The sequence below is a fragment of the Odontesthes bonariensis genome, chromosome 10 (genome assembly GCF_027942865.1).
Source record: "Odontesthes bonariensis isolate fOdoBon6 chromosome 10, fOdoBon6.hap1, whole genome shotgun sequence".
Classification (NCBI taxonomy): domain Eukaryota; kingdom Metazoa; phylum Chordata; class Actinopteri; order Atheriniformes; family Atherinopsidae; genus Odontesthes; species Odontesthes bonariensis.
In genome coordinates, this window is record NC_134515.1 from 29,184,720 (window position 1) to 29,197,545 (window position 12,826).

At 39.3% G+C, this 12,826-nt stretch overlaps 2 protein-coding genes across 2 annotated transcripts; one reads left to right on the forward strand and one right to left on the reverse strand.

The window, feature by feature from the left end:
• The first annotated feature begins 2,140 nt into the window (after nucleotides 1-2,140).
• LOC142390362 (transmembrane protein 198-like) lies at nucleotides 2,141-8,417 on the forward strand. Its single transcript, XM_075475774.1, has 5 exons — nucleotides 2,141-2,305; nucleotides 4,018-4,323; nucleotides 6,892-7,467; nucleotides 7,559-7,686; nucleotides 7,831-8,417. Exons 2-5 carry the CDS (start codon nucleotides 4,170-4,172, stop codon nucleotides 7,978-7,980), a joined length of 1,008 nt encoding a protein of 335 aa, XP_075331889.1. The 5' UTR covers nucleotides 2,141-2,305; nucleotides 4,018-4,169; the 3' UTR covers nucleotides 7,981-8,417.
• Nucleotides 8,418-9,933: 1,516 nt separating this feature from the next.
• On the reverse strand, nucleotides 9,934-12,580 carry LOC142390363 (matrix metalloproteinase-19-like). Its single transcript, XM_075475776.1, has 9 exons — nucleotides 12,488-12,580; nucleotides 11,829-11,917; nucleotides 11,609-11,739; nucleotides 11,318-11,530; nucleotides 10,984-11,229; nucleotides 10,800-10,901; nucleotides 10,488-10,652; nucleotides 10,272-10,399; nucleotides 9,934-10,173 (listed from the first exon to the last, which is right to left on the reverse strand). The coding sequence occupies exons 1-9, from the start codon at nucleotides 12,578-12,580 to the stop codon at nucleotides 9,934-9,936; spliced, it is 1,407 nt and encodes a 468-aa protein (XP_075331891.1).
• Nucleotides 12,581-12,826: the final 246 nt, after the last annotated feature.

Genomic DNA, 12,826 nt, shown 5'->3' on the forward strand with positions numbered 1-12,826 from the left:
CCTTGTTTTTTAGAAGTTTTGTCAATCATATTCCTGTTGTGCATTTGTTTGTCGTGTCAGCTAGTAGTTTTGTCACAATGGCGTAATATGGGCTTCCCCTGTTTTAAAAGTCAGCAGCCGCCACTGCTGCAGAGTATTATATTAGTGTGCTGCTCATAAATAAGTTCTGTTTAGATGCCTAAAATACTTCTATATGAAATTCACAGCCTTGACATCACTCATTCTTTTCTGTTCCAGTAATTTTCTTTCAGAGTAGAATACCACATTACTGAATAGAGAATTGTTTTACATAAAAAAGGAACAAATAAGTGGGAAAAAATTCACCCTATGGTTGTAAAGATTCACAGATATTTAATTGATACAAATGTAAAATGCGGATTCATTTGACACTGTCTTCTGAAGGAGTTTTTGCCTTGTTCAGATTTGATCTGATCCCAAGTGGACAGCACTGCATACGCAAATAAATGCACTCAGAATGGATTGAGGACGTATTCCGTTCCGATTTTTTTTGTTCATCTCTGCAGCAACAATGAACAAAGCGGCTTTGTGTACAGCTCCAAATCTCAGAATCTGTTCCGTCAGTTCTTTGAGCTGCATTTCAACGGGCCTTGTCCAGAATGTTTAGAGCCAAGCCATTGATATTTCTGCTCCTCAGAACTGCAGTTTTAATGCAACATAGTGGAACGAGTGTTCCATGTTCCATGCCTTTTCAGAATGAAAACTGCAGAGTTTAAAAGCTTTTTATCAGCAGAGATGAGCATGACACGAACAAAGCAATAGTTTAATTGTTATACATATGTTTTACTGTTATATAAGTTGTGTTGGGCACATACGTTTTTCTTTTTTGTGACTCATTTGTTTTTACTTTTACTTATTACTTTTCCAATTTCCCTTTTATATTTATTTTGCTATTTCCTCACAAGTTTGCTTTGAGCCAGTTGCGTTTGAGACACAGTCAGTCCCCACACACGTAGTCGGCTGAGCCAATTAGAGCATTAGTTGTCTGCTTCTTCCCAATCCATTGCATATTTCACCTCAATCTGTCTATGAACACATTTGAGGTGGGAAATAAACACTATAATTGTCAATTCTTCACTCGTTTCACATCTACAGGGACTGAGTGAAAGACCCTTTCACTTTTCCAAAGAGGAAAGCCTGTATGTAATCCATCTCACATTACATCGCTGGCAGCTCTTGTCGGCATATAAAGTCTGCCACAAGCAGCCAAATGTGTGTCCAAATGCACCTTATATTTCTGCATAGTTCTTGGCTCCAGGCCACAGTGCATGATGGTCCATGTCATCAGATTAGTTTACAGCTTCTGTACGCTACTTTTGGTGTCCCATGGAGCAAATTTATAGTGCACCATATAGTAGAAAAAAAGGTTTCGGTTGAAATTTTGAACAGCGCTACAAAATGGCTGACTCTCTACATAACAGACTAAATAGTCAATAAGTAGACATTTGGAACACAGCCTAGCGTTTAGCAATTGTGCAGTCTTAGTTCTGCAAACGTTTACGTTCGCGCTAAAACACAACACTGTTCCCCCGAGGCTAATGAGAATGGCATTCTCATAGAAATCAGTAGATCACCTGCCTAATGTAATGACAACCCATCCATTAACTATGACATTTTGTTCCTGATCGGAAAGGTCAGCCTCATAGTCCTCGTCCCCCTAGTTTGGGGATCAGTATGATTTTTCTGTTTAGGACCTTTAACGTTGTGACAAAAAATTTAATTGTATTAAATCAAAAATCCCTCCAACACTAAATCCAAGCCAATAGAAAGGCTAAAACACATGTACATATTATTAATCCTTGTATAGGCTATCCAGTTTAAATGGGATTGAAAACAGATTCTGCCGGGAAACTTTGGTCCCAAAAGAATTAAGTCAAATCTGGGTCCAAAGTAATATCCTTTTATCTCAGGCTGATTTTAATTTTAATTCAAAGTTGCACTGAGTGAAAAAGAACCAATAAAGGGGCAGAGACAAGGCTCCAATAGGATTATGGACAGTGAGAGTTGAACTCCTAGCTGGCTCGGCCTTGGACTTGGAAGCTGCCTCATAGTGACGTTAGGGGCAGATGGCCTCTCTCTCAGGCGTCAGGCATCAGCTGTTCACAAGCACAGATGAGGGATTTAGTGGTTGGACGCTGTGTCTAACACACAGTTCTCAGAGGGAAACCAGACATTTAACTCCAGACTCCAAGCTCCCTGTTGGATTTACTGGAATTTGACTAATCAATGAAGACATTTTGTTTCTCTCGTAAAGTTCGCAGTTACAGAAAGATATGAGTCATTGCAGGTAGGCTAAAGAAATATGATTCTTCTTTTCATATTTTCATTGTAGGCATTTTTATGTTTCCCGTGTAATTATTTCTATCTTTATTATTGTAGCTGAAAGAAAGAAGTTACAGAAATAATTATTTCCATTTCTCTAAACATTTACAAACTAATAGAAAATGAATCATTTAACCTGTTTCATAGCTGGGATTTATTCTATTTCATCACAAATGTTTAACTGTTGGAAAGTTTTTTTTGTTTTACACTTACCTGTGCAAGAGAATGCACAGTTGAGAGGAGGATCACTCATCTGCTAAAGCTCCTTTAATTCCATTTGCTGATCGTAGGATCTGCCTGAACAGCTTAGAATGTCTTTGCAGTAAGGCAGACCGCAGAGAAACTGTTGCACTATCAGCCAAGATAAGATGAGTCTGTAAATGTGATTCATGCCTCCACATAGATGAAAATGTTTAGTCACTTAAGATAAAAAGATGTATTTTTTTGTATTTTAGTTTATGGCAATAGTAACACAAAGAAGCTTCCAAGTGGGGAAAAGTAACTAAGCACATTCACTTTAGTGTACTTAAAGTATATTTTACAACTGTATTTGTGCAATACCTGAAGACAGCAACTGTCCTCTGCTTTATACTTGTAGTATACAGTTCAAAGCCATGGAACCTAACACTTTGTTAACTTTAGTCATGATAGTTGAAGGTTCAGGTTGAGAAATAATTACCTATTATTATTGGTTCTTTACCAGTTGTAAGTACAGTTACTTGCATGATAATTAAACATATCTTAAAGCAAATATTAAGTCCTGAAATAATGTGTCAAATGCAAGTTTTTCAAGATCATTTCTCTCGTCTTCCTGTTTTGTTCCCTCCTTCTTTGTTTACAATATTACAACCCAAGCCACTTCATGTCTCACATGTCTCACACAAAAAACGATATTTGACAAGTTGAGCAGATTTATATGTAAATTGATTATATCTTAAAAGAAAAAAGGGCTGTCCCATATTAAACTTTTCTAACAAACATAACAGCTTCAAAATGTCCTTATCTTTGAAAAGTTTGAACTATCTACTGAAAAGTCTTAGCTTGTTCTTCCAGTGGATAAGAAAGAGTAGGGTTTCCAAATAAAAGTAATGTTAATCACAAATTCAACATTTTTGTTTTTGTTGAAGAAAATGAGAAAAACAGGTGTTCTAGATTTTCCTTTTCTTTTTCACAAAATTTGCAGTTTTCTCGTTGTTGAATTTTAATATCAGAAGTTCATTTGTTTGGATGAGTTATTGCTTTTTTAAGCTTAATTAAAAGTCCTGGGAACTTCCATTCTTGTTCTTGTTTTACTGTCCAGGTGTTTGTTTTCATTATATCATTTAGCAAACAGAGTACAAATCCACATGCCCTGAACAATGCGATGGCACAAAGTCACCGGGTCATTTCCTCATCTGCATCCTGTTCTTGAACAAAACAGAAACTTGGAGGGGATCCCTGGTTTCCTTCTGTGGTTCGCATGGGAAAGAGACATATCCTGTTATATTTTTTTTTCTCTTTTTTTTGTCAATGAATATGTCATTTGAAATCATGTTGAAATTTCAAATTAGAAATGGTATATTTCCAGGACAGAAACAATCGATGATTGATAACTCTCAAGTCAGCAGCCTTGGTCAGAGATAGAACTGGACCTATGTTTGGCCCATGAAAGCTAAAATCTGTCTTTTTTTATTGCAGGTGCACAACAGGAAACATTTTGGTGCATGCTCTTGATTTAGGAGCTTCCTCTTTCTCTAGACCCCATCTGCAGGATGTTCCAGTTTTCCTCCTTCAATGAACAGAGCAAATTCAAAGCAGCTGCACAGCAAAAAAGGCAATAATCCTCCAAGATGGCAGACACTTCACTCTATATTACAGAGGAGCCTGGAGCTGGCTTAACTGAGGTGGACATATGTACTCTTGAGATTAATATACAATATGAAGTCATCCCATCTATTGTCTGCTATGTTTGCCTTTCATTCGGCCTCATCTACTGCTTTTTTGGTATGTACTCAAAAACACATTTGATGCCAATATTTTGCAAGCTTGCTTCCATGTCATTGTGTTAACAACACCAACTGTTTTTAATGTTTCATCAGCTCACCTGATTCCTTAAATCCTCAGAGGCAGGTGTCTGAAGGCTGCCAGGGGTTTAGTGTGGATAAGCCCAAAGCTGGAGGGGCAGATGGCTAGTTCTGTGCCTGAATTTGACAGAGGCAGCATATATGAAGTACCACCTGTTACACTGACTGACATGGTTTGAAACCTGACAGCATTGATGCAATCATTTTGTATTCTATGAGCCTAGAATTATGGAGTTCTGAAAAAGAAATGCAGTATTATTTGCCCATCTGCTTTCACTGAGGGAATATGTGGAGAAAAACTCAATAATCATGACCTCCTTCCTAAAACGTGATAATATGCAAACACACAAGCTGCCAAAGTCTATTAGAGGACAAGTGTTGCCTGTGATGAATATCGTGAATGTAAATCATTGTGAATGTGAAGATAAATAACTGTAAGGTGCAGGCAAAGAGTTGTTGTTTTTTTGCTTAGGTTCGTTGTTGTGTGGACCAACTTTTTTTTTTATTGGATTTGTTATACATTAATTCAGTTTTTCATGTTAAAAAGATATAAAACATTTATATGTTGGTACACTGTGTAGAATATGAATCTTCACCTTATTGCAGTGGAGGAGTTTCAATGCCCCAGGGATCCCAGGAGCTTTGTTGTTGGGGAAGCTTGCCCCTGTGCAGGATGAAAGGCCAAATGAAGTGCGTTTCAAATACCTTTACTGTTGATAGAAAATTCATGGGGCCTAAATAGCTCACACAGGTAAGGGAGAGCCTTGTGGTCAGACCTATTTCTATGGAGGAGGTGGTGGTTGGTGCTTGTCATGCTGGCAACTGGTGAACCTGATGGTGCACACATGAGGTGAATGAAGCCAACAGACTGAAGAAGTCCTACCAAGCTTGGTTAGCTCGTAGGTGCCTTAGTTTGTGGGAAGCTACTGGGCAGGTACTGACAGGCCATGCAGAATGTGTCTGGGGCAGTTGCTGAAGTTTTGTGAAGCTATGGGAAATTTATTTTGGTTGGCTTCAAAGATATTCTGGCAAACAATCAAGCAGGGGAAGCAGTTAACAGTTAAGCAGTTGCTGACTACAACTGGGGATGTTGTCTAGCAACTGAAAGGATACTTTGAGGATTCTTTCAACCTAACTGATATGCCTTCCACGATGTAAGTAGAGGCAGGGGAGTGAGGGGGGTGAGGTGGGGTATTGCCAATCACAGAGGCTGAAGTTGCTGAGGTAGATAAACAACTCTGTGAAGCCTCAGAAGTGGAGAACCACCCTGAGTTTCCGATGACCCTGGATGTTGTTGGGCTATCCTGACTGACACTACTGTACGACATTGCACAGAGGTCTGGGACAATGCCTCTGGACTGGAAGACTGGGATTGTGATCCCTGTTTTTAAAAAGAGGATGTGCTCCAACTATAGGGGGATCACAACAAAGGGCCCAAGGGTTTCCAGGGTTTCAGTCAGCTTGGGATTGCATATTTGCTTTTTGCAGATGGTGTAGTCCTGCTGGCTTTAACAAGAAGAGGCCATGGTCTTCTTTCAGAAGATGGATTATCCATTCCAGGTTGGGGTTAAGTTGCTGCCTCAAGTGCCTTCAAGTTAAACTGAGTCTGGGTCTTGTTCATAAGTGTGGTTAGAAATGAGCCATAGATTGATAGGCAAACTGGGGAAGCACCTGCAGTGATGCAGATGTTGTACCAATCTGACACGATAAAGAGAGAGCTGAGTACAATGGCAAGGCTGTCAATTTACTTGCTCTACGTTGCAGCCTTCATCTATCTATGGTCATGAGCTGTGGATATGACCAAAAGAGATTTTTATCAAAAATACAAGCAACCAAAATGGTGGCCAGGTTCACCCTTAGGGATAGGGTGAGGAATTCGGTCATCCAAGGAGTGCTCAAAGTAGAGTCGCTGCTCCTCCGCTTTGATTGGAGCCAGTTGAGGCGGTCATTTGGTCACAATGCCTTTCAGAGACCTCCAATGGGAGTAGGAGGCCCCAGGGCAGATCCAGGACCCACTGGAGAAATGATAACTCTCAGCTGACTTTGGAACAATTTATTATTAATGTGACACAAGAAAGTATAAAACTTTAAAATGCATGTCACACTGCATACACTCAAAACAAATATTTGAAACAATATTACAATAATCAAAAGAAACTTCTTCTTTATCTCTTTTTTCTTTTCTCCACAGCCACATATTAGTATGTAGTTTTATCTTGATGATTTCATTGTTATTTCGCAGAAGTGACATAATCTTCAATATGGTCAACATAAGGAGAACTGCAAAAACACAGATTCATTGATACATATGTGGCATACTTAGAAATTCTGAGAATTGCCTCACTTTGTTTTATATGTCTCACTTCAGGGCAGTATTTTGTGCTTAAAAGAATCCATGTGGCCTATTAAAATATTACAGATAAGTTGAATTTGTACACATGCATTTTCAAATGGATTTGAAAATTCAAACTTTGTTATATTTTGACAGGTTATCGCTGCTTCAAGATGGTCATGTTCTTCTCAGGCTTCATGTTTGGCTCTACAGCTGTGCTCCTGTTTTACCACCATGAGCCTACATTAAATGCCCAGCTGGCACCAGAGACAAAGGTGGGCATCGGCCTGGGTGTGGGTGTGCTGTGTGGACTGACTACCATGCTGGTTTCCACGTTGGGACTCCTCTTCAGCGGCCTGCAGCTGGGAGGCCTTCACTCTCTCTTCATCCTGCTGATTATTGGACAGTTTCACAGCCTTACTCCAGTGTGGGTGCCTCTCATTGCCATACTGACTGCCAGCATCATCATTGCTGTGTTCACACTTCAGTGGCAGAAGCTATTCAGCATAATCTACACATCTGTTTTTGGAGCAACAGCTGTGATGCTGTGTGTGGACTACCTGTTTGGGACGTTTAGGCTGCCAGATCAGGTGTATGATATGTTTTGTCAGGTTGCCCCACGGCCACTCTGCTGGTTTAACTGGGCAGTCACTGGGATCTGTCCTGTTTTGAGTCTTGTAGGTGTGGTGGTGCAATGGTGGTTAACTGCAAAAGGAGTATCACACACAGAGGGTGAGTTTCATTCAGTCTGCACCAGTTATTTCTACCAAAGCTCAAAACCTCAGTCTGTGACACTGTACATCCGTGAATCATTTTTTCCTAGTTGCACATAAAAAACAGAAGAAACATGGCAAGAAGCACAAATGTAAAGAGTCAACGAGAAGACCTGAACATTACCGTCGGCGGAGACCTCCACCCCTGAAGCGCTATGCTGGGGACGTCCTGGCACCGGTCAGTCCTGAAATCAAAATGTATCAAGCATGATGCATGTGCTTACCACTCAGTACCTGACATTGTCTTTTAAGTTTCTGATTTCATGAAAAAATAGTTTAATGTATTGTATAACAATGCTTCTTGCTCTTGTCCGCCTTTCAGAGTTATCTCCAGATCCTAAAGGAACGTCAGATGGGAACAGGCTCCTCCACCACTAGCGTCAGCACCATCACACACACTCTAATTGACTTTGACTTTGAGACGGGCTCCATGGTGCCACTAACTGCTGCCTCCCCCATCTTTTCAGTGTGAGCAAACACAGCATCAAGTAATTGTAAACTATCTTAGGAATCTATTCCTGGTGATTAAATATTCATTTTGAATTGTTCTCTTGACAACTGTTCAAGCATTTCAACTCCTGGTTTCAATCCTCTTTGAAGAATCCTCTTTGGAGATCATCTCCTTAATGATTGCAAAACAAAATCTATGCAACAACATCCACAGTCGTCAGGCTCAACAGTTTATCTCACACTTTCATTATCTTTCTTAGACAAACCATATTGTTTCATAGAGTTAATTTTTTACAGTAATTGTTTCCTATTAAAAAAAAAAAGATTAACGAATCCGATATTAAAGCATAAAAGGACACATTTATACCATGAAGTGAAATTGTTATCAGGATATATATATATAAGAAATGTGTGATTCTGAACAATAAACCAATAAAACATTGATTTGCTGTTCAGGTTTATGGCCTGTTGGTTTTTTTTTGTTGTCGTCTTAAGTTAATGTTAATTTACGAATAAAAATTAGGCATTTAAGATTTTTTATATTTGTGATATTTTATATATGTTTGTGTTTTATTTACTCCACACAAAATAAGCAGTCAGTGTCATGGTTTAGCTCTCCACAATTGCAATTTTACAGTGATGATATAAAAATAATAATAATAATTTAAAAAAACTGGGATGGATAGGTTTGTCAAGCTCAGACTGCTGCTGGAACTGAATTTGTTTTATCCATCTAAAAGAAAAACCTAAATCACTTATTTAAGAGCCTGGCAGAGTGAAGACCTTCTGATTTGTGAACTATGGTGACGTGCTGTGTTTTGTCTTTCACCTTAATGTTCTGGCCTCACTGTGCACAATTTTGAAATAGGTGACTTGGCAATGTCAGTTGATGATGAGGATGACACCCATTTTGTCAAAAAAATACCCAAAAAATAAATGTTGAACGCATTAAACACCAGTGTTTGAAGGTTTCTGACATCAAGAAAAAATCTGACAGTCCTGCCGTGAGTGTGCGTTAGTTCATGAATTCAACATTGCAAGAGGACAACTGGGATATTGAAAAGCTGCTGTGTCGTTTTAAGGGTGCATATATTCTTTAATGGATGGTGAGTCAAAAAGTGCATGCTCCCTTCAGCGTCCCTCCAGAAAAGCATATTTACATTAATCATTAGAAAAGTCTATGTTTATGCCATCTGAAAATTCTTCTAACAACATCAGGATGATCCATCAAGTGGAGCCTAATGACTGACGAACCCCCCCTGCATTAGTTTTGCTTGCAAATCCATTTGTTTACATATTTTTAGCTCATCCTTTTCCTTTAAAGACCCTGCGTGTACCACCACACTGGTGTTTTCACCTCTATCCCTGTGAAATGCCTGCTCAGGTAAAAGTAAGACAGGAATAATCGTTAAACATTTTCTTCCATTAGATTTGTTTATTTGAAATAACCAAGACTTTATTTACAACCATGCTGAGGCAGCGAGGTCTCTGACTGGATGATGAACAAGAACTCACAGTAAACACATTTTATACAATCCACATGAACAACTAAATAAATATGCTAAAATGAATACAGCACACATCCACCAGTTGACATTCTGACTCATGGTGTCACACATGGTAGTTAGCTACAGTCCACACAAAACAAATTTCAAAAAGCAAAAAGGGGTATATACGTAGCATTTGTCATATGTTTGATTATGAATGACAGCTGCTACTGACTTCTAGGAACAGTGATTAAATCTCCTCGATCATCCTAAGTATTTCTGTTACTGTGGAGGAGGTGCAGTAATACATGAAATTCTAAAAATAGAACAAAAATGTTTCATAGATTTTATCAAGACAAGTTCGATGACGTGAGTTCACAGATAAGTGAGGCAGACCCACACACCCACACTTCTTTTTTTTTACTTCAGTTAAACTAAATCACTGTGCAGATCAGGTTTGTGTTGAATCCCTGGTGACCTCTGGTGGCTTAGTCATCACACTGCATCCAGTGTGCAGCGGTGTCGAGGGGATATTCCTTTTCTACCGCTTGCTTCTGCTGGTTTACACGCCATTGCTTGCTGCCTTTAAACATGTACACATGGCCATCAGTCCCTGTTAAAGCAGCATCAACGTTGGTGGGGGCCCCTTTGAAGAGGTGCCCGATAGATTTGGGATATGAACGCAGGTCCGTTGGACCAATTTCATCCCACTGCCAGTATCCAGAATCCTAAAAAAAAAAAAAAAAAAAAAAAAGTTATTTAACAGAAGGTGACAGTTTAGTCACAAAAATGTGTAATTTTAAAATGTCATCTTTATTTTCATTACTTTGAAAAAGATCAGTTTTTTGGTTTTAGGTAAGTAAAGGGCTGAGTCAACATTTGCAGGGATGTTGGCCAGGCGTCTGGGATAGCCGCTGTCTAGTTTGAAGCCAGTGTATCTCCACACTTTGTCTCCTGTAAGAGGACATGTGCTGAACACTTGCCACATTTACATAAAAATGAAATGTAAAAAGAACATTTTTAAACGATTCAATGAATCCACCTTTCAGAAAGTAGGACTTGCCGGTCCGCTGAGAATGAACAGCAGCACCGAGGCTCCCTGGCAGCTCCTTCCACAGTGAAGAAATCCCAATGGGAGTGTTGTAGCCAGAGCTGGATACCGTCCACACGTACTGTCCACTGAAAACATAAGTCTTACTCGAAGGACCTGAAGTTACACAACGCAAGAGGAAAAGTACCTATAAAAACATCTTCCTGAAGGGGGAGGGTACTGAGTGTTTTCTTCAACAACATACAGAATCCATGTTCATCTTCCAATCTATATTTTAATCTGATAGTTTCTGAGCCTCTATACCTAACATAACTGCATCCAGAGAGGTTTTGCAAGGATCTGGGATAACTCCTCGTGGCACTGGCTTCTGAGCATTTTTGGATGGAAGACTCTTCTCTGGCTTTCCTGAAAAGGGACACTACTGCACATTGCATGAAAAGCACTTCAAAGAGAATTCATATCCCTAATAACAATATTCTATTATTACCGTATAAAGCCTGAATCCCTTGTATGTCATCTGAATGTAGCTTGAAGTCAGAGCGGTATCCGTTGTATATGGGTCCCATCAGTGCGCTGTAGTATTGTGAGTGTCCCAGGCCAAGAGCATGACCGATCTCATGAGCTGCCACAATCCTCAGATTGGAGCCAGAGCTCTTGCCCTCTGTCCACAGTTCATCCTCGTCAAAGTGTATAATGCCTGACTCAGGAGCATCAGCATGGGCTAAAACACGGCCTGAAGACATGGCAAGAATATCACTTTTATCAAAAAAAATTTTATATCTTACTCAAGATATCCATGAAGGATTGTATATTTATCCTACCTCGACCATCAAAGGGCACCGGGCATGACTTGTCTTTTCTGTGAAAGGAGATTTTGATGTCTGCTCGTCCATCTTGCACCTCCCTGAACTTTAAAACCGACACGTCACTCCAATACTTAAAAGCATTCTGGATGGCCTGACGGGTCATTCCCTGACCCAGGTCAGGAGTATAATTGTAAATGCGGTATGTCAGCATCTTCTTACGCCAGTAACCTGCTCAATTACAACTAAATTTCATTCTTATATACAATATTGCCCAATAAATGTGTATCGTGTTATAAAGATACTCACCCATGATGCGATATTTAAGGGAGTTCTTATTGAAAGAATCTTCGAGACCACACCGAGGTTTGTTCATCATTGCCATTGTGGCTGAATCCAGGCTTCCTGATACTGGCAGGTTGGTCACTTTCTGAAAGATTCTGACATTCAGAGAAAAGATTATCACATTCGATTCAAACAAAGTATAAATAATAAATGAGGGCTGTGAAAAAGGAGTAGATTTGGTCACCTCATCGCTTCAGCTATCTTCTCAGGTGGATGGTTTGGATCTAAACTGTTCAGTGGGATGTGCAGGTAGCCATACTTCCTCAAATATCCCTAAAGGAAGAGCAGTCAATTTAACAGATATTTGGAGGATTTATTGATCTTTATTCAACACTGATGCCTCAACTAATTTAACTTTTTTATTCAATGCTAATTCAAATTATCTTTGGTGATCTGATGTGAACACTATCTTTCTGGGTGGCATCAATGAGAATAGTTGGAGTTCCAGCTTATACCCTGTGAAAACTTTCTCCAACTGCCCTGATACGTAATCCTGTTCAGTGTCACTCAAAAGTAGTATTAATCTATCTGAGAAACAAGCAAGAGCATATGATTTTTAATGACTTGGAAGTGGGAAAGGAAAAAAACTAAGCTCTTTGAAAATCTTTTCTCATTATTATTAATATGACGTACAATTACAATCAGCATTATTAATCAACATGGACTAGTAATAATCCCGCGTACTGTTGAATCTGTAAATATGATTTCATTTCAGTCCCTGGTTCCGGAGGGGAAAAAAAAAAAAAGCAAAACAAAATGTTTCATTTTTCAATTCAGAGACATATATCTTGACATTGTTTCAAGTCATGGTTTATCAGCTCCTTTGGTTTTGGGTTGTCTTACCATGGCTTCAGTGAAGTCCTTGCTGCTCTGAGCAATAGATGAAGCAGCTGTCAGCAGAACAAGAAGCCCCATTAATTCCAGCCTACTGTCCATTTTCCGGTTTGTGTCTTTTTCCATTACCGGAGAGAGATAAAAGAACTGGATCCAGCACAGCAAGTTGACTCTTTTCAACTGATCGCCACATCCATCCTCTGTGTATCAGCCCTTGAACATCTGTGCTGAAGCTGGTGTCTGACTTTAGGCATTTAGTTTATATACCCAAGTATTTCTTGCCGACCTGCCCACAAGCCACATAATAAACTTTGACATGGAATGTAAAATGAAAAGAAAAAAAACACA